Source organism: Rousettus aegyptiacus, unplaced genomic scaffold (assembly GCF_014176215.1).
Source record: "Rousettus aegyptiacus isolate mRouAeg1 unplaced genomic scaffold, mRouAeg1.p scaffold_m13_p_4, whole genome shotgun sequence".
NCBI classification, from domain to species: domain Eukaryota; kingdom Metazoa; phylum Chordata; class Mammalia; order Chiroptera; family Pteropodidae; genus Rousettus; species Rousettus aegyptiacus.
This window is the reverse complement of record NW_023416307.1, coordinates 130,489,538-130,511,041: the sequence shown is the minus strand read 5'-3', so window position 1 is coordinate 130,511,041 and position 21,504 is coordinate 130,489,538. Positions and strand designations below refer to the sequence as shown.

General features: G+C 35.4%; 1 protein-coding gene across 2 annotated transcripts in view; it reads right to left on the bottom strand.

Annotated features, from left to right (window-relative positions):
• Window positions 1-634: 634 nt before the first annotated feature.
• Window positions 635-21,504, bottom strand: part of ACAD11 (acyl-CoA dehydrogenase family member 11) — a 65,037-nt gene continuing 44,167 nt past the window's right edge. The window contains exons 14-21 of one of the 2 annotated variants that reach the window (XM_016140301.2): window positions 14,785-14,851; window positions 14,121-14,206; window positions 12,249-12,320; window positions 11,215-11,369; window positions 3,396-3,512; window positions 2,456-2,565; window positions 2,068-2,141; window positions 1,397-1,504 (exon numbers count right to left, since the gene is read on the bottom strand). In XM_016140301.2, the coding sequence (XP_015995787.2) occupies window positions 2,081-2,141; window positions 2,456-2,565; window positions 3,396-3,512; window positions 11,215-11,369; window positions 12,249-12,320; window positions 14,121-14,206; window positions 14,785-14,851 (668 nt within the window). In that variant the 3' untranslated portion in view covers window positions 1,397-1,504; window positions 2,068-2,080. Of the gene's footprint in view, window positions 1,505-2,067; window positions 2,142-2,455; window positions 2,566-3,395; window positions 3,513-11,214; window positions 11,370-12,248; window positions 12,321-14,120; window positions 14,207-14,784; window positions 14,852-21,504 lie in introns of both variants that reach the window. The other variant, XM_016140300.2, reaches the window with a different exon arrangement.

Below are 21,504 nucleotides of genomic sequence, written 5' to 3'. Positions count from 1 at the left end.
TATACAGAAACAACCTGATTTCTTCTAAGTCACAACTTTTAAAACTAGTACTAGGGTTAAATTGATTGGGTTATAGATTTTGTTCACTTGAAATAAGAATACCTTATAAAGTACAATATTGTGGTCCACAAAAATCAAGGTGCTTCCATGTGGCTTCAGTGAGTGTCACAACCAACCCTCAGTAGGTAAGGGTTCTCTAGATTTAAAAGTTAATCCCAACAAGAGGTTAAGGCTCAAAGGCAAACGTTTAACTGAGCCAAGTGGTACACAAGGAATCAGAACCCAGGTCTTTGTCAAATGCCTGCTCCCCACCGCCATTCTGAGATGACATTTAAATAGTTAATGGTTGAAATAATCTCATGACCTGAATAAATTTATGTGATATGTATGGTTTTTAATAAAACATTTTTTATCATTTTTAGAAATAAAAATACTTTTATTTGAAAATTTAAAAATTTACTAGTTATTTTTCCAATGGCATCCACACTAAAAAGGTAATTAGTAAAATTAATTATATATTTCATTTAATTCAAAATATCCAAATTTTATTTCAACATGTAATCAAAATTTTTAAAGTATTAATAAAGTAAATATGAATAAAAATACTCTGCATAACTAAGTCTTCAAAATTTGGTGTGTATTTTACACTTTATTTTTTAATTCAGATGCTTAAATTTTCATTCAGAATACTTGCTCTGTATTTAAATTTCATAAAATTTACATTTGAAAGTCAATTCACATACCCACGTTATGCCAATCATACTTAAAAGTTTTCCAGTGACTGAGTCGAAAATATCAATCTCTTCAAAAATAAATAACGTTCTTCTACCTTAAACTATCCACTGTCTCATCAATATGTAGATTATTAAATTTTTTCTTAATTACATTTTCTCATAATATGCCATATTTTCTATTAAACTTTAAACTGTACTCAATTTTTGTATAAATGCTGTTGAATTATGAAGATACTTAATATTTGAATTCTAAAATGACCCAGTCATGCATCTTTCTCCAATGAAAACATTACTGTAACATGTTAAACCAACCCCTAAAATCAGTGTTAAAAGGGAGATCCCACTGTATTTTTTTACAAAGTAATGACTAAATATTCCTCGAATATTTATTTAAATGGAACAATTCGTGAGAATCAAAAAGTAAAAATATTTTTATGACTACGCTTTAGCTCTCCAATTTATTATCTTTAATAGTTTAGTGTTTAAAAAATCATAGATATTAGACTGAATGACAACAGCTATAGAATTTATCTAACTTAAACCTGTGTGACACTTGAAATTATAACACCCGCTGATCAAAATAGATGCTCAAATTGCTGCAAAAATAGAACGAGACTCCAATGCTCATGAAGTCTGTCTAAAGGTGAGACAGTGTCAGACGTGTGGCCTGCAAGCTTCTGGCTTGGTCTGCAAGCTCCAGCTTTAGGATCGTTGAGAGGTGGACTTCGTCAGGCCCGTCCGCTATGCGTAAAGTTCGCAAGAAGGCGTACCTGAAAAAACAAAGAGAACAGGGATGGCAGCCGTTATCAGAGAGGAACATGGCACTTTAACGTCGGTCATTCTGATTCTAAGCCAAAACTACTAATTTTTGAAATCTTGCCAAGGCAGTGATAAAAAGAGAGCACAGAGCAAATCAAGGAAAAAGCCCAAGGACATCTGAAATGCTATTTTAAAAATTCTCACCTTGGAAAATGGACTCTTAAAGGGCATGGTGCAGTGGGCTTAATCTCAGTCTTGATTTGCTATAGGTTACTAGGAGTTGCTAGAGCTAAAAGATCTCTTAAGTAAGCCATAAGCCGTGAAGTATAAATATATAATACTTATATACTATAATTATATAGTACTATATATTTAGTTCTTTCTTCAGGTGAAAGATTGATGGGGCCCACCTCCATCACCTCCAGTGTGACAGAGAAGGCGGCATTGTGACTATGAGGTAATGGGCGTGGACAGTTTTCCTTCTTGACTCCCAGCAACCAGAATCTGGACATGAGATGGTCATTGATTGACATGCACTGCTGTAAAATGGGCTGAGAGCATCCTAAGTACATACCTAAGCCTGGCTCTCAGCTCCCAGTGGCCATCTCTGTCCTCTCTTCTTTTCCCTGGTTCCCCAGGTTATTTCTTCTACCCAGGAACACAGTGTAAAAGTTAACATAAGTGAATGAAATGGTAATTGTAATCATAAGAGCAACCATCTATTGGTACTGGGCTCTATATTCAAGTACCTATACTACAGTTGACCCTTGAACAATGTGGGGGTTAGGGCACCAATATTCCATGCAGCTGAAAATCTGCATATAACTAGACCTTTATATGGCCTTTGATTTATACTTTAATGTAAGTTGGTATCTTTATTTTCTTCTTAGTGTCAAGGCATCTGTAGATTTTTAACTCCAAGCCTATCACGTGTAAATGGTTATTACGTGGCACCTACTCACATGGTAGCCAGAGGGTAATCCTGGGAAACACCTGCGCCTCCACACACCTGGATGGCCCAGTCAATAATTCTGCAGACAGCTTGGGGGGCAGCCACTTTAATCATTGCGATCTACAAAAGCAGGTACCAAAAGAATGTTCCTTTCTTCAATAATACACAATGTGGCAGAATTTGATATAATCTGTATTTTCTTTGTGAAATGGAACAAGGGAACTTTCCCATATGCGTTCATCACAAAAACAGGATCTCTGATGAAAGTCAACAAAGACATCCGCTGCAATGCAGCTAATTGCCATATTTCAGTTAATATGGACCTTCTGGCAAGAGGTATCTCTTCCAAATCACATTCTATTCATTTATTTAGAATTTTCCTATTTCCAAAAGAATTTCAGGCAACTGATAAATTACATTCATCATCTTAGGGGTCATAAAAAGAGTTCAAGAGTCTTCACTAATTAGTTTTCTCTAAGCAATTTTAATAGCTTTTAGAATTATTCCATATAAGCCAGAAACATAAGGTGGCAGGGGACAAGAGGGACCTTTTATGATACATTTGCTACGTGTCAGCACAGTGTTGTGCATTCTATGTCATCTTGGTCACTCCACTAGAACCCTAGGCATAAAGGTTACTTTGCCAAATGCCACAAGGCTAGCAGAAAGTGACACACTGAGTACAATACCAGGCTTGTATAAAGTCTAGGATTTCCCTAATCTCAGTTGCTGTATCTCAAAAACGAAGATATTTGGCATCCTAAAAATCATTCGCAAAGCAGCTCAGTGAAAGGAAAACTAGCAAGTGGTAGACATTTATAAGCTTTAAACCAAAATCACATAGAAGCTTCCAAAATTCTGAGTGCTAGCAAGGCACCACGAGACCTGAAATGCCCAGTGGGTAGAGACACTGGAGAAGGCTTCGCAGGCAGTGGTCAAAGGGGCCTCACCTCCTTCCTAGCGGCAGTAGTGCCAAGAGTGTCAATGCTGTGGGCAGCTTTCAAGGTCAACAAGCGGATCTCATCAAGGGCAATGCGGCTTTCAGCAATCCACCGAGTCACAATCTCCTGCAGGGTAACAAAAACAGAAAAAAGGAAGGGATAAGATGGTGTCCAAGGTCACGTAACACAGCTTTGTAGTTTGGTGAAAACTACACATGTCTGCGTGTGTGGGTCCCAAGGCTCAGATCTGAAGTGAGGAGATGCCACTTCAGCCTCAGCTCCAGGCCCATTCTCTCACCCAGCATTTCCCAGAGCTTGCATGTGGTTTATAGAGGACCTGCACAGATTAAGATAATAGTACTTTGAATGACTTCCAGGAAAGTGGAATAGATGCACTTTCCCCTATTCCTCTTGCTAAGCACAGCCAAAACCCTGGATAATATTTATTATACAAACCTAACAAGACTCTGAAAAGTACAGAGAATGCAGACCTATTAGGGATTTGCAGACTAAAAGAACAAGTTGGTGGTGACTTCCCTGGGTTTTCTTTTTGCCTCATATATCCCAGACTTGAAGCTGAAGATGCCTGGAAATTCCTGGAAATTCCAATGAGCTCAGACAACAATCAAACAAAAAATTAGCCCCAACAAAAACCTCCTCTCTTTAGCTAATATATTGGGTAGGGGCAGCCTAGCAAGACAGAAAGCTTCTGTAGAATAACGACCCTACCCAAGCCAACATCATAGAAAAGCTTTGGCCCTTCTCCTATTCATGCCAGCATAGATTTCTACCCTCATCAGTGCTGTAATGAGGTACCTCAACACCCCTGCCAGAGTGATATCGGAGAATGCCAAGTGAGGAGCTAGTCCAGCAATAAGCTACATTCCCCCTGTGGTGTCAGTAGAGACCACATGGGGATCCTGGATTTCCATCCCACCAGGCAATTATGAGTATAATCTCACTTACAATTTCATCAAAAAGAACAAAACACATAGGAATAAATTTAACCAAGGAGGTAAAAGACTTGGAAAACTGTAAGACATTGAAGAAAGAAATCAAATAAATAGAAGGCTATACTGTGCTCATGGATAGGAAGAATCGACATTGTTAAAATGTCCATATTACCCAAAGAATCTACAGATTCAATACAATCCCTATCAAATTACCAATGGCATTTCCCACAGAACTAGAACAAATAATCCTAAAATTTATATGAACCACAAAAGACCCCATATAGCCAAAACAATCTTAAGAAAGAACAACAAAGTTGGAGGTATTAGGCTATACTACAAGTCTATAGTAATCAAAACAGCATGGTACTGTCATAAAAATAGACACAGAGATCAATGGAATAGAATAGAGAGCCCAGAAATAAAACCATGGTCAATTACTCTGTGACAAAGGAGGCAAGAGTATACAATGGGGTAAAGACCTTCTCTTCCATAAATAGTATTGAGAAAACTGGACAGATACATACAAAAAAATGAAACTAGACCACTTTCTTACACCTCATACAAGAACAAATTCAAAATTGTTTAAAGACTTTAAAGACTTAAATGTAAAACCTGAAACTGTAAAACTCCTTGAAGGAAACACAGGCAATAAACTCTTTGACATCACTCTTAGTAATTATATATATATATATATATATATATATATATATATATATATAACATATATATATATGTATGTGTGTGTGTATATATATATATTGGATATGTCTCCTTGGGCAAGGGAAACAAAAGAAAAACTAAACAAATGGGAGTACATCAAAAAAAAAGATTTTGCATAGCAAAGGAAACCATCAAAAAAAAATGAAAAGACAACCTACTGAATTGGAGGAGATATTCACCAATGATACAGGGGTTAACAAGCAATATATATAAAGAACTCATATAACTTAACACCAAAATGAACGAACAAACAAACAAACAAACAACCCCTAAACAATCTGATTAAAATTTGGGCAGGGAACTGAGTAGACATTTCTCCAAAGAAGACATATAGACACATGAGAAAGATGATGAGCTTCACTAATCGTCAGAGAAATGCCCATTAAAACCACAATGAGATTATCATCTCACACATGTCAGAATGGCTATCAATAAATCAACAAACAATAAGTGTTGGCGAGGATGTGGAGAAAAGAGAATCCCCATGCACTGTTAGTAGGATTGCAAATTGGTGCTGCCAGTATGGAAAACAGTATGGAGGTTCCTAAAAAAATTAAAAGTAGAACTACCACATGACCCAGCAATTCTACTTCTGGGTATTTATAAAGAAATCTAAAACGCTAATTGAAAAGTTATATACATCCCTATGTTCATTGCTGCATTATTTACAATAGCCAAGTTATGGAAACAACCTAAGTGTCCATCAGGAGACAACTGGATAAAGAAATTTTAGTACATATATGCAATGGAATATTACTCGGTCATAAAAAGAATGAAATCTTACCTTTTGCGACAACATGGATGGACCTAAAGGGTATTATGGTAAGTGAAATAAGTCGGACAAAGAAAAATACCAAATGATTTTACTTATATGTAGAATCTAAAAAACAAAATAAATGAACAAACAAAACAGAAACAGACTCACAGATACAGAGAACAGACTGATGGCTGCAATGTGGGAGGAAGGTTGGGGGACTGAGTAAAGGCATTAAGAATTACAATTGCCAGTAATAAAATAGTCTCTGGGATATAAAGTACAACATAGGGTAATATTGTAATAACTATGTATGGTGCTAGGTGAGTGCAAGACTTTATTGGAGGATCACTTTGTAAGTTATATACTGTATTCCTGAAACATAATATTGAATGTCAATTGTAACTGGAAAAAAAATTAAAATATAGTACAAAAATCATTTTGTAACATCAGTATCACTCTGATACCAAAACCAGATACAGTACAAAACTACTAACCAATATTCCTCATGAATACACATGAAAAAATCCTTAAGAAATTGCTATCAAGTAGAATTCAGCAATCTATCAAAAGAATTACACACCATGACAAAGTGGAATTTATTCCAAGGATATAAAGCTGGTGTGGTTTTTGAAAATCAATTAATGTGTTCTACCATATTAACAAGCTAAAGAAAAATCACTTGGTTATACAAATCAATGCAGAAAAATCATTTGATAACACAACCTTCATTCATTATTAAAAAAACTCTCAGAAAACTAGTTAAAGAAAGGAACTCAATTCGACAAAGAATATCTACAAAAAACCTACAACCAACGTCATATTTAATGTTCCCCTAAGACTGGGAACAAGGCAAAGATGTTTGCTCTCACCACTCGTATTCAACACAGTGCTGGGAATTCTAGCCAGTGCAATGAGGCATGCAAAAAAAAATAAAATGTATATATACCTATATACAGAAAGAAAGGAAGAGATAAAACTTCCCTTTTTTACAGATGACATAATTGTCTATATAAAACCCCAATCTATGAAGAAAAACTAGAATAAGTGAGCTCAGCAAGGTCAGAGGATACAATATAAACATACAAAAACCAATTATATTTTTACATACGGATAATAAATGCATGGACACTGAAATTATAAGCACTGTCATTTATAATCACTCATATTTGTATGTAAATACGTGTATGTAAATATAACATGTGTAGGACTCATGTTGAAAGTTTCATATAGATAATAAATCAAAGAAAGGCTGAATAAATAGAGAAGCATACTGTGCTCATGGATTAGAAAACACAACACAGTAAAGATGTCAGTTCTTCCCAAACTGTTATATAGGTTTAACACGTTCCATAAAAATTCCAGCAAATTATTTTGCAGATAATAACAAGATTATTCTAAAATTTATATGGAAAGGCCAAGGAACTAGAATAGCTAAAAATTTTTTGAAATAATAAAGTGACATGAATCAATCATCCTGATTTTAAGATTAATTATATAACTATAGTAATCAAAACTGTGGTGTTGGCGGAGGGACAAATGTAGATCGAGAGGACAGACCAGGGAACCCAAAAACAGACCCACACAAATTTGCCTGACTGATGTTTGAGAAAGGTGTGAAAATGATTCAATTAAGGAAGGGCAGCCTTTTCAACAAATGGTGCTGAAGCACTTGGACGTCATAGTCAAGAAAATCCTCAGGAATAGGGCTAGGCAAAGCATTCTTAGACTTGACACTAAAAACATGATTCATAAAAAGAAAACTGACAAATTGAAGCTAATCAAAATAAAATACTCTTACTCTGTGAAAGACCCTTTTAAAAGAATGAAAAACTACAGAGTGGGAGAAAATATTTGCAGATCACATATTTGGCCATGGCATATTATCTAGAATATATGAAGAACTCTCAAAGCTCAATAGTAAAAATGCAATCCAGGTAGAACATGGGCATAAGCCATGAACTGAAGAGGACATAAGATGTCAAATAACACATGAAAAGATGTTAGCCAGTAGGAAAATATAAGTTAAAACTAAATGAGATTATCACTATAAACCTAGCAGATGGCTAAAGTAAATACTGACAACACTATATGCTCGTGGGGATGTGGAGAAACAATAACTCATACACAGCTGTTGAAAATGAAAACTAGTAAAGCCATTCTGGAAAAGAATTTGGTGGTTTCTTAAACTAAACATACAACTACCATATGACCCAGCAATCATATTCTTGGGAATTTATCGTAGAGTAAAAAAGACTTATGTTCACATAAAAACCTATACATGAAATGTTTATAGCAGCTTTATGTGTAACAGCCCCAAACTGGAAACAGCCGATGTAGCCTTCAATAGGTAAATAGTTCAACTGTGGTAATCCATACCAAGGAATACTACTCAGCAATAAAAAGGAGCCAGCTGTTGAAACAATCTAGATGAATCTCTGAAAAATTATGTGGAGTGAAAAACCAGTCCCCAAAGTTTACATACTGTATGATATCATTCTTGACATGATAAACTTATAAAAATGAACAGATTAAATATCACCAGGGGTTTGTGGGGTGGGGATGAGGGTGAAGTGGGTTATAAAAAGACAACATGACAGATGCTTGTGACGGGAATGTTCTGTAACAGCGACAACATCCCGGTTCCGATGTTGTACTATAATTTGGGAGGATGTCACCATTGGGGGAAACTGAGTAAAGGGTATACGGGATCGCTCTGTATCATCTCATATGTGCATGTGAATATATGATGATCTCAAAATAAAAAATTGAAAAAACTGGTATTTGCTTCTCATTTGACTGAACAGTTTCACTTTTCTCAGTTGGTCAGAACTTGGAAGGGAACGGGCAGTACGGCAGGGCTTAAAATGGGAGAATATGGAGACCAAACCTACCATAAATCTCACAAGCCACCAAGCATTTAGAATTCAACACAGACTCAGGAGACAGAGCAAATGCTTCCAGTTGGCTATACTACGTTTTTTTGGTTCCCAATTCTAACCACAGAACTGGTGTTTATAGTGAAGAATCATATTTGTTAAGGATAAATTTGACTAGCAGACAATTACAATGTTCTGATTGAACCATATTATTCACCTTCCACAGCCATTTTTATGCTTGGTCATGTTGTTCTAGTACATTTCTTCAGCAGTGGACATTTGCTCAGTTTCCGCACCACTGTGATGTTCGGTGTGCTAGCCGCTAATCACATGCAGCCATTGAGCATTTGAAATATACTTAGTCTGTACTGAGATGTACTATAGATATACTATAATGTACTAATGTACTAATATGTACCATAATGGACATATACACCCAATTTAGATGAATCAGTATTTAAAAATGTTAAATACCTTAATATTTTTATATTGATTTCATGTTGAAATGATAACATTTTGGATATACTGGACTAAATAAAAGGTATCAAAATCAATTTCATCTATTTCTTTTTACTTTTTAAAAATGTAGTACTAGAAAATTTTAAATTGCATTTGTGCCTCACAATATATTTCTATTAGATGGCTCTGCCCTAGAGTTTGAAACAAGGCTCTGAATTAACAACTTCAAATAAGCCACCAGTGGTTAGTATTTTTTGATGGAACTAGGTGATTATAACTTCCTGAACAGACCCAAAATGCATTTACTTCTTAGCTTTAGAATAAAGGAAACTTTTCAGCTGGGTTTCTACAGAACCTAGGGTGGCTGAAAAGCATTCAGTGCATAGAAACTGAGTGCTCTAAGGGATTGCCAGATTATTTATTAAGACTGAACTATGATAAAGAACTTTTAGCTTTAGTGCCTGGAATATTTGGAAGGCAGCTGGAAGGAGTCTCCAAATTCAGGGAAAAGGAATGTTACTTTCATAAATTGGGTGTGGGGGGGTGTGGGTGGGTGGAAGCTGGCCGGATTTTTGTTTATGACTTGCTCACATATCTCTTTTACTTCTGTCAGATCATTTTCTTTGTGCCAAATACAGGAAGATTCCAGTAAAGGGAATCATATTTTTGAAAAGCCCAGGCTTGTTCTGCTGGATAGATTAACTTTAGAAAGCAGGAGGGAAATTTTCCTCTAGTGCAGTATTAAAAAATCTCATGAAAGCGGCACTTGAGCAGAGTGCTTTCGTGTGTTCAAGATGCCTGTCCATCAACCTTTTGTGTCCTCCCTTCACCCTACTCCAGGGGTTGGATGCAATCTTGAAAAAAGAAAAGTGTAAGAAGTGATAGTTGATGCCATGAGCAGTTCTTTAGCATCTACTCCAGTAGCCATGTAGAGCTGTATCCACGGCCACCCACATTCACACCTTCTTACCCCCTCTCGCAGTGCCCCTGAAGCAGCTGAACCTTTGCCTTCACTATGTACTAAAAAGGGCTTCCCCATGAATTCTTCCTAGGTGTATGCCATAGAGCAAGCTGTATTTTTCCATTAAAACAATGCTACAACTAAATCATAGATATGGCTAAGTAATATTTCACAAAAAAACTAAACATAGCCTATAGAAATTTAAGGTAAAAAACTATGCTGCAAAATTTTATAAGATGGTCACTAATGTACTTTACAAGGGGACCAATGCACTAAAATGTACATTCCAGCAAACACAAATACAATTTTATCATCACAAGTTTGCCCCAACACTAACATGTTAGCGACTGTAAGTATTAAATATTTAAAACTATTTTTTTTTTTTTTAATCTTCTTAGAAGTTAGAGAGGGTTTGGGGGGGGGATGATATGAATATCTTACTTCTCTTAAAAATTTTTCCAAGGAAGTCTGAAATGATGACTTCTTCCCTTGAAAATATTCTCTAGTTCTGATTATATTGCCTGCACTGTTTATTGTCCTTTGTAAACAACAGACTCAATCATATACAATTTATAGATGAGGATTCAAAAAATCATGAACATCCCACCAAATGCTGGTCCCATTTCTACTTTCATTTCTACAGTGACAAGGAACTTGCTTCCTCCTGAAGCAGTCCATTCTATATTTAGATTTCTCTTTTCACAGAGTTTTAGGCTGTTTTCCTATATCGCTACACTTATCTATCCGGAATTCCTTCCAGAAAGCCAAAAAACAAAGCGAATCCCTCTTCCTCTAACAGCCCTCTCATTTCCACACAGAGTGCTAGTGTTCAGGTTCTCTAGAGAATGAAAGTCTGAGAAAGTTGAAGGAATTGTGCACACTCTGTATGCTAAAGTGTTGAAGCCCTTTTGGAGTTATTTAATCTTTCAGATAAATCTCTCTCGCCAGACTATATTTAAATACAGACATAAATACACTTTGGGGAAAAGAATCACCTTATTTATGAACAGGAAATCTCTTGCTGACTAAGTAATGCTGTTTTGGTTCAAGGTTAGTGTAGTGCATTGGGCTACAATAAATTCAAATAAATAATCATCCTTACATGTGAATATAGTTTCTTCTTAAAAACCACTCTTTGTGTTGCCCGTTCACACATGATCTGCAAAGCGCGTTCCCCCATACCTATTGACCTCATACAGTGGTGGATTCTGCCAGGCCCAAGGCGGTGTTGGGCAATTTCGAATCCCCTTCCCTCACCTGTAAGAAAGAAAAGAACATGAAAGTGACCACAGCCCAAGATTTTTGTTCTTTACACAAATCCTGACAAAGTGAAGAGCTACCTTCCATAAAAATGGGATTCCGATAGGAAAAAAGCTCTATAATCAGGTTCATTATACATTTATGGAATTTTTGCTTTCTGTTTTTTAAACCACCATAAGTCATTAAACCTTCTGATGAAATTTAAGAACTATCTGTAAGTACCTACTATGCATAAGCTATTTATTAGTGTTGCAATGGTTGAGAAGGTAGATTAGACAGTCCCTACACTAGTTTAGAATCAAGAAGAGGGGAAAAAGATGCTAGGGATAAGGGATAAGGGGGCAAAGAAAAGCAAAGGAGGGAGAGATTGTAAACTTAGCGCCTGGCAGGCATCAGGGGCTTGGTAAGTGGATGGGATAAGAAACAAAAAAAAAAGAGGTCCCATTTGAGATGTTCTCTGAAGCTTGGGTATGGTTCCAACAAGCAGGAGGGTGGTGTCATTCCAGATATGTAGTATTCAAAGTTATATATGTTTCTAACGTGTATGTAAGACTTGAATTCAAAAAGTATCAAAGTTTTCTTAAAACAAGTAGAGGCCTGAAGGTCATGGTTTAGGAAAAAGTATATTGCTCTGAATTGTGTAATTTTTGTATTTAGCTATGTTTTCAACTGATGTGATACAAAACCACAATCAAATACTTTAATAAGACATTGTTCCATGTAAGAAAATCCACCAGATAGAAAAATGTTCCCTTGTAAATGGAGTAAGATGGGAAAGTATCTAAATTAAGGTAGACTTCATATCTTTTCCATATTTAAGCTTGAAAATATTTTAACACACAATACTGGAAAATCATTTTTACAAATTTATCTCACCTAGTATTAAATTGGTGGCAGGAACTCTCACTTGATTAAAATGGATCTCAAAATGTCCTCCATGAAAATAATCTATCAAATAGGAAATAAAATTTTAAAGAGCAAAATGAGTTGACCAAAATATAGTCACATACAATTAATCTACTGAAGTATAATTACTCAAAAAAAGTGGGATTTAAAAGCCTCATATGTCACAGACATTGCTAGGTAGATCTGAGCCCTGAACCTCCAGCATCCCTTAACCCAGAAAACTCATCAAGTGTTCAAGTTAGAAGAGATTTTAGAAATCATTTGATCCAGAGGTTTTTGGACTCATTCTCTAAAGTTGTAGAGCTACTAAAAGGGAAGATGGCCTTGCAGCACCAACCAGACTATTTTGTTATTGCTTCTTTGAAAATTTTTATACAGCTTCCAAAGAAAATTTTGCTTGGGAAGAAAAATAAAAAGGTCCCAATTTTTCAAAAATTGAAAGTGACTAATGTAATTCAAGTTTCTTATTTTATCATTATTGAAACTAATGCCTGATGATGCAATGGGACAGAGCAGCCTCAGCATTCGAGATAAAGCACAGACTGGTTTACTCCCAATCCAGGCTTGTTAACTATGTCCTTGCCTCTTGAAAATACTGGCATTTTACTGAAACTGGGAACATATTCACACTTTGTCTTTACAGAATCCCTGCTCCCTGCCAAGTTCTAGAGATAATCTCATGCTAACTCCACACCCTTTTCCTGTCAGATTAGACATTAATAATCAACCTTCTCCATACTGTTTCTTTTGGCTTTGGGCATAGGGTGTTGGAGAGGTGCTAGTGAATTTGTCATACTGAAAATTCAAAGATAGGCTCTGCGATGGAGAGTATTTGCAGCCAACCTATATTATAAGCCCATTTTCGGAGTCATTCCAGCTGTTGGTCTGCAACCCAGCTTCCTCACACACAATTTGCTCCAGTGAGTTTGTTCATTCCCATCTTGCCAACACTTTACCTGTGAGCACATTCCACAGCTACATTCTACAGAGGGTGATTATGCAAAATGTTCTACAAAACTGCAAGTCTTAGGTCTGCTACTTGAACTTTTTCATTAGCCATATTCAATGATAAAGAAAAAGTCAGAGTCATCACAGAACCTGCAGTTCAATACACTTTTGCATAGTATTAACACCTGCTGTATAATCACCACGCATTTAATTTCCCTATATACATGTCTGTAGTTATTTCCTACCTCCTCCCCCCTCAACATGCAAATTATTTGAGGGCAGAAATCTAAGTCTATTGTTTTCACTAATTTATTCTAAGCATGGAGAAAAGTGCTTGGCATTCAATAAATACTTGCTGCTTGATGACCTGAGTAGAAAGCAAACAGTGGACATTAGCTTGAGGTGGGTGGCAGGAAAAAAAGTATCCTTGCTTCTTAGAAATTCCACCAAAGGAAAAGTTTTGCATTCAAATCAGTCAAAGCTCATTGATTATTAACAGCTCTTATAGGTTGATTAAGAAAGCTAAACTTTCTAAAGCTAAGAGGATTTTATTGCAGATTACCTAGATTTAATTTTTCTATATATATTTCATTAATCCATCCTCTTGGATGGCAGAGAGAAGACTGGTGGTCAGAGCTGCTGTTCCTTGAATACAATCTCTCCTTTTCCAAAAGTTACAAAAAAAAAAAAAAAGAAAAAGAAAAAAAGATAAAGTAGAATCCCACACCATCTCTTTTTATTTGCCGCATTCTGAACATTGGCATTTATATTAAGATGGCTATCAGGGCCAAAAGATTTCTGAGACACACCTCATACACTGAAATGCTATCCATTCCCTTCAGTATTACTACATGTGCTAGTCTTCCTGAATGGTCATGTTGATTGAGTACTTACCCATGTAGCCAAAAATCGACAAAGGCCTTATTAATTCTACTCCAGGTGTGTTGATAGGAACAAGAATTATGCTGTGTTGTTTGTGTCTGCTCAAAAGGAAAACAGATGTTAGGAGAAGTTGCTAAGTGGAAAAATAAAACGGATGTTAGGTAGTCACAATTGTCTTTTTGTTGTTGTTATCCTGTAATCATGTAAGTAATGATATCTGAAATGGGGTCTAAAAAACATACATCAAGCACAGTCAGATGTAGGCTATGATCTGGAATGATAAGGATTTGAAAATAATTAAGTTATTTGATTAGGGCTTCTCATTGCTTAACAGTGAGAACTGAAATACAATACTAAACATATTTCAGAATAATTGCCTTTGATCTAAATATCAATTACTTTGAGACAGTTTTGAAAACTTCTATGTCTTATAATGTGATCCAAAAAACTGAGCATTCAGCAACACTTTTTATACAGAAAATTCCACACTGAAGAATGTATAGCAACGCTCCTTAAAATGTTTCCTAAATATATCTTTTAGCAAAATTATGAAGTACAAATATGTGACATTTAATATCATATGATTTGTGAGCCCAAATGGTACATTTTAAACAAATTAAGTGGATAGAAAGACTCTATTCCTACATAGATTTCTCAATCACAATTGTTTTATTACCTGTCTGTAGAGCTGGTTTTAGTTCTTCCAAAAACAACTGCAATTTTGCACTCTGGGTTCCCAGCTCCTAAAACCAAGGGTAAAATGAGCAGAATACATCATAAAAGGAAATTTTTATTCTGACATTGTATCTTAAAAGTTCTTATCTTTCCAAGTTTATCTCTGGCAAAAACAAAAACAAAAACAAAAACAAAAACAAAAACAAAAAAAACAAATAGGAAAGAAAACCTTAATTAATATTAAATAAAAATAATGCTTATGGACAAAACTATATAACTTGAGAAAAATGACTAGGCAAGGCCAACAATGGACTCCGTCAATGAAAACTGCTGCACAAAAATAACGAGAAGCCATGAAAAAGCTGTAACCCTGAGGGCAAAGTGACAGCTCTCCCATTCATACCATTTCAGATGTCAATATGGCAGAAAAGTTATGAAATTCTGGTGTATTTTCTCCTGTTTAGACCTCATATTTTCTGACACATGGACAAGAAGGTATTAAAATTCATATTAACTCTTCAACCAGTAGCTGAGGAAAACCTAAGTTCCCCAGCAATGGAGTTAGGTGAGGGTGAGTCTGTTTAAGGCTCTCAGTGCCTCTCCAGATAGTATTTGCCCTAGCTATACTGTGGAGCATCTGACAATGCTTTTCTTGGAACTTTCCACATATATGAGGCTCTAAGACCACCTTCAGTAAGCCTAGGTTCTCATTTATTTATTATGGGTTGGCAATTTAAAAATATAGTTATTCTCATTTTAATGCAAACTTTTATTTTATCACAGTTCAGAGGTCTATGGGAATTTCCCAAAGAGGTCTTACTGGAAAACAAACAAACAAAGACATTTCATTATCACCAGTAAGTCTAAGAACCTGGGCCCTCAAGGAAACTACCATTTAACTCGCTTTCTAATTACAAAACCATAAACAACTGGGTCAGATTGAGTTAAACATGTCTGTACAAAGTCTTAAATTATCCGATTTCTTATAAAAAGTGCTGTCAAAAAGTTTGAAATTATATAGAGATTCAATAAGAAATGTTAGGAATTATATCAAATAGTGGAAGAATGCCATGCAATCCCAGGAGTTAAAAGGATAAACTCCATGGAACATATGAAAAGACAATGCAGAGATGCAATCGGCAAAATCCAGACTATGGGAAATTTGAGACAAATAATCCAGTTTTTTAAACAATTTAATTGCAATAAAAAGAAAAAAGAGAGGGAGCTTACATACTTAAAAAAACATATCAACCACTTGTAATTTTTAGACCTCATTTGGATCCTAATTTAATCAAACTAAAATATTAATAATTTTGAAACAATTACATCGCGAATGTTTACTGGATATGCAATAATATTAAGTGATTTTATGTGTGCTAATGGTACTGTGGTTACATTTTGGAAATAGCTCTTATTATGATACATACTAAAATACCTGAAGGAAATGATGTGACGTCTGGGATTTATTTCGAAATAATATGAGGAAGGAAGTAATGGGAGTAGGGATGACGCAAGTTTGATCGTGAGTTGGACATTGTCAAGTCTCAAAACTGTTCAAAGAGTATTTCTAGGAGACCTAAATGTGTAGCAGAAATATGAAGGAGAAAATATGGGTGGTACATTGAACTGTCTGGGAACAGCTCACATAACAGTGAACCACTTGGTAACTTCCTGTTGGACAGCCCTCCCTGCTGCTGACCACACGTAAATCTTGGAGAGTTCTTGGTGGGGAAAGCCTTCACTGGTGAGTTCTCGCCTTCCTTCCTTCCCGTCATGTGGGTATTATAAAGGGCAACTTCTTATTTTTAAACCATATGGTTTCAAAAGCCTGGCGAACCTGACTGACTGTTCCTGGTGGGCTGCTACGTAAGTGATGCCTGGTGACAGCCTGAGGAGATCCCAGAGATGGCTGCGAGTGGCCTGCAGTCAGTCCAGTCGCTCCTGTGACGGAGCCTAAGGGTCTCAATCTTATTTTACCCTTTGGAGATTAGAATCTTCCCTTTCAAAACAACCCTTACTATTCTTTATAACATTTTATCTAAGTAACTTAAGGGTATAGGAGAGAAGTGGATGTGAGGAGTAAAGGAGAGCAGGGCCCAGAGGAAAGAGAGGACTTTAACTCAATAGATTGAGAGGGACTTGGGAAAAGGGCATAGTGAAGAAGCAGTGCTATAAGAAAAGTTGATTAGGCAAGAAACAGAGCAAAGCAAGAAGAGGTTAAAAAAAAAAAAGAAAAAGAAAAAAGGAACAGGAGAGAGGATAAAATTGAAGAGTAAAATTAGAAAGAAGGGGTCTACTTTAAACCCTAGCACTTATATCTGAAATTTTGAAACTCCCTATAGTTGAATCTCTGGTTCTATAGAATAAACAAATGAAACAGAATGTACAACTGTAGGTCTTGTAGTATTTTCAGTCTATTTGAGAAGATACCAAATGAACAGAGAAAACTATACAATGGAAACAATCTAGAATTTGCTAGAGTTCAGAATAGAAACTGAATTGATAGCTTTTCTAAACCCAACTTGGAGAGATTCAAGATGGCAGAAATATGTGTTGATTTCCATTGCTCCTAAAATCCCATTAATATAAAAACATAAAGGTACAATGAAGGCATAACCATAACAGAAAAATAGAGAAGGTGAGGCATAGGATTGAGGGTGTTGGTGGTCACCAACAGATAAGCGAGTTCAATAACTGTGTAGGAAACAGAGGCAAGTTAACTAGTGAAATGGGCAGAGAAGTCAGAGTCTAGAAAATGACATAAAGAGAATATGGTTCTGGCCCAGAATCAGAAGGTGTGACTGAGAAGTGAGGCTTCGAAACAGGAAATTAATCCAAGATTTATAAGTGGGAAAATGTACCAGGTGGCACTTACAGGCAGGTATCTTGACAACCTGAGGAGAAAAATACTTATGGTGTGTTACAAAAAACCCAAACAAAGTCATTCTGAGACTTAAAAGCTAAGCTTCCCATCAGCTGACTCCAGAGTGAGTCCCAGCCCTGATCCACCAATTTTCCTTACAGAATTCCTACTCAGAAGAAAAACATGGCTGGAAAAGCCATGTTAATAATGAAGAAAACCAGCTACCCTTCCTTTTCTCTTAAGCCTGAACAGAAAAACAAGGCTCTGAATCCATAGACTTAAAGAGAATGACTGACCAAAATCAACTGTAAAATGGACCAATTAGGAACATAATAAAAAAAAAAGAAATGGAGAGAACCTAAAACAAAACTGAGCTAAACCCAACAACAAAAAGTCTAGGTAATGTAATCTGAGAGAGCCAAATGTATTGTAGCCATTAAACCAATAAAGGATGCTATGGAACAGGAACAGAGAACAAATGAAAACTCTTAGAGATTTATCTATGGCTGCTAAGACAAAGTTTAATAGAAGTGCTAAAAATAAAATCAGGAAGAGTTCTATAAGCAAAGGAAAAAGTCATAGACTGAAAATAGGAAAGCAACGATAGAGATACTCAGAGCAAAAACATAAAGTCCAACATCAGAAAAGGGTCCAATAAAGAGAAAAATAAAGGGAAGAATTTATCAATGACTTGTAGAAGAAAAGTTTCTACAACTGAAAAAAAAAAAAGTCTTCAGATAAAAAGAGCCACTCACTAGCAAGAAGAATCTATCTTCAGATATGTGCTTGTGGCACTTTAAAACATCAACAATAAAAGGAAAATCCTAAAGGGTTTCAAAGAGGAAAAACAAATCATCTACAAAGTCATGAGGATTAGACTTGCATCAGACTAAAGACTCTAAGAGAGAGGTCTCCAGAAAATAAAGAAATTACAGGTATAATTTAGAGGTATGTGTGTATGTGTAGGGGGAGGAGATAAAATATGATAAAAGCAAATAATGCAATGAAAGAAAAATGACAATTAGAAACTCCAAGAAAATAATTTTTAAATGTACAAGTGAAACATGACCCAAATATAAAACCAACTATAACATGGCATGGATTTAATACATAAAGCATAAGAAAAGCTATTCTAATTGACTTCGATGCTAGAAACACCTTACTTAGAATGGCTACGGTGACATTATATTGCATCGGTTAGAAAAGGACAGAAATTTAACACAGTTTAGACCAGTACTGAGTAATATTCACAAAGTCCTATAAGGCAAGTGCTATGTGTTGGTTTTCAAAGGTTAGAGTCATCCTATGATCAACCATGATTGTGGTTGCAAGATAAAACATAAATGTTAGTTATCGTAACAATGTAAAAGTAGAAGCTGTGGCTGATATAAGATATGATATGAGAGGAAGGGATAAAAGGTAGAGAAAGGGTAAGTGCACTCATTTACTATGTTATAAAATGAAGCTTGAAGAGATTCTGTCCAATGAGAATATAGAAGAAAGACTCAGAGATCATTTAATGTTTAAAAAGTAAAAAAATTTTGAAACAATAACATATCTATATGAGGACAGGGCAGAGAGTTATAATAAAAATCAGTGAAACTGTCATTATTCAAATTGGGGAGTCAATGGATAGTATCTAAAATGTACAAACTGGGAGAGAAAAAAGCATTTTACCTAAAATTATAGCAGAAACCAGAGAACTAAAAACAAACTGTTAGAAGAGTTTTCTCTAGTGTATGATATTGGGGTGTGGAGGAATGGAAACTGTATGCTCTTAGATTTTTTTCTGATTTGTTATCATTTCTAATTTAATAATAAAATTTAAAAACATTAAAAAGAAAAAAAAAAACACTAGCCTGCCATCTTGTAAATCAATCTGTAGATCTCAATTCAGGGAATGAGACGGAGACTTGTAGAGTAAACTGCAATGTTTTTTCTCTTTCCTAATTTCCTTTTAATTTGAACATTTAATCTGCTCTCTGGATAAGAACCAGTTCCTGCATAGGATGGGGCATTTCCCCACTTCTTTTAAGTGATAAGACATAACTCCAGAAATCCTACGTGTACACTCTGCTTTATACAACACTTAAAGTGATTTAAAAAAAATAAAAATAAATTTCATCAGAGAAAGAGAGGGAAGGGGAAGAAGAAGGTAGTTTGCCTAAAATGGGTGACTCTTCATCCCCAGATTGGTAGTGGAATAAGGAAACACCCTAAACTGATTTAGATCTTAAACCACACAACTGCTTTCCCCATGGTCAAAGCTACCAAGCTTGTCAGAACATGCAATCATATATACATATATATGATTTTTATCTGTGACCAGAAAGTAAGGGAGAAGCCTTTTAACTAACTTAGAATAGGACATAAAAAAAAAAAAATTAAGTTGGCCATTAGATGCCACACTGTAATCAGATAACAAATATTAAGCAAAATTGTCACTCTATTTTTTCCCAGATATATAACTTATTGTCCATATTATGTATGAGATAAATAACAATACCATTTTCTCCACCCTTCTGGACTTTTGCAATATATTCTTATTACTGTTGCAAATAAAGCTAAATTAGAAAGTTATAATGTTAAAAATAATGTTTTTCATTAAAAGAAAAGTGCAAACATTTTCATAAGTATGAAGAGAAATGTTATGTTCAAGTAGAACACTTCACAATGCCTTGAAAAGTCGGCAGTGTGTGTATTGACATTAGACAACAAAGGCCCTTAATGCATGTTAAACATACTTATTTCAACCAATAAAAGGCAGTTTTAGAATTTCTATAATTTGTGTGTATATGTGTAACTTTATTTTAGAGCAGTTTTGGGTCCATAGCAAAATTGAGAGGAAGGTACAGAGATTTTGCATATACTGCCTGCTCCCACTCATGCACAGCCTCCCCCATTAACAACATCCCCCACTAGAGTGGTGCATTTGTTACAACTGATGAACCTACACTGACACTTCACAATCACTCACAGTTCATAGTTCGTCTTATGGTTCATCCTTGATGTTGTACGTTCTATGGGTTTCAACAAATACATAACGACACGTATCCATGATCATACTATCATTCAAAGTATTTTCACTTCCCTAAACATCCTCTGTGCTCCACCTATTCATCTCTCTCACTCCCAACCCCTGGTAACCACCAACCTTCTTATTGTCTCCACAGTTTTGCCTCTTCTAGAATGTCATATGGTTAGAATCACAGTCTTTTCATTTAATAATATGTATTTGTTTCCTCCATGATTTTTCATGGTTTGGTAGATCATTTCTTTTTAGCACTGAATAACATTCTATTATCCGGATGTTCTTCTTTTAAATGGCAATCTCTCCCTTTCTCTTCATCTGAAACTCCAATTACACATACTTTAGACTTTCTGATATTCTCCCACAACTTCCTAACACTGTCTTAATTTCTTTCCATCTTTTCTTCAAATTGGATAATTCCTACTTGTTTATCTTCAAGTTCATTAACTCTATCCCTGTCATCTGCATTATACCATTAAGCCCATTCTATTAATTTTTTTCAGATATTTTACTTTTTAATTCTAACATTTTAAATTGTATTTTTTTGTTTTATATTTCTCTTCTGATATTTTCTTTTGATTTTTTAACTTCATTGAGCAAATTTATAATTGCTGCTTTAAGTCCTTGCCTGATAATTCCTATATCTGAGTCATTTGGGAATTGGACTTTTCCCTTGAAAACTGGTAATGTTTTCCTGGTTCTTCATTTGATGAGTAATTTCAGATTATATTTTAGAGATTTTGATGTTTTTTTGTTTTGAAGACTCTGGATCTGTTATATGTCTCCCAAAGGCATTGATGTTTTTGTTTTATTGGGCAATTAACTTA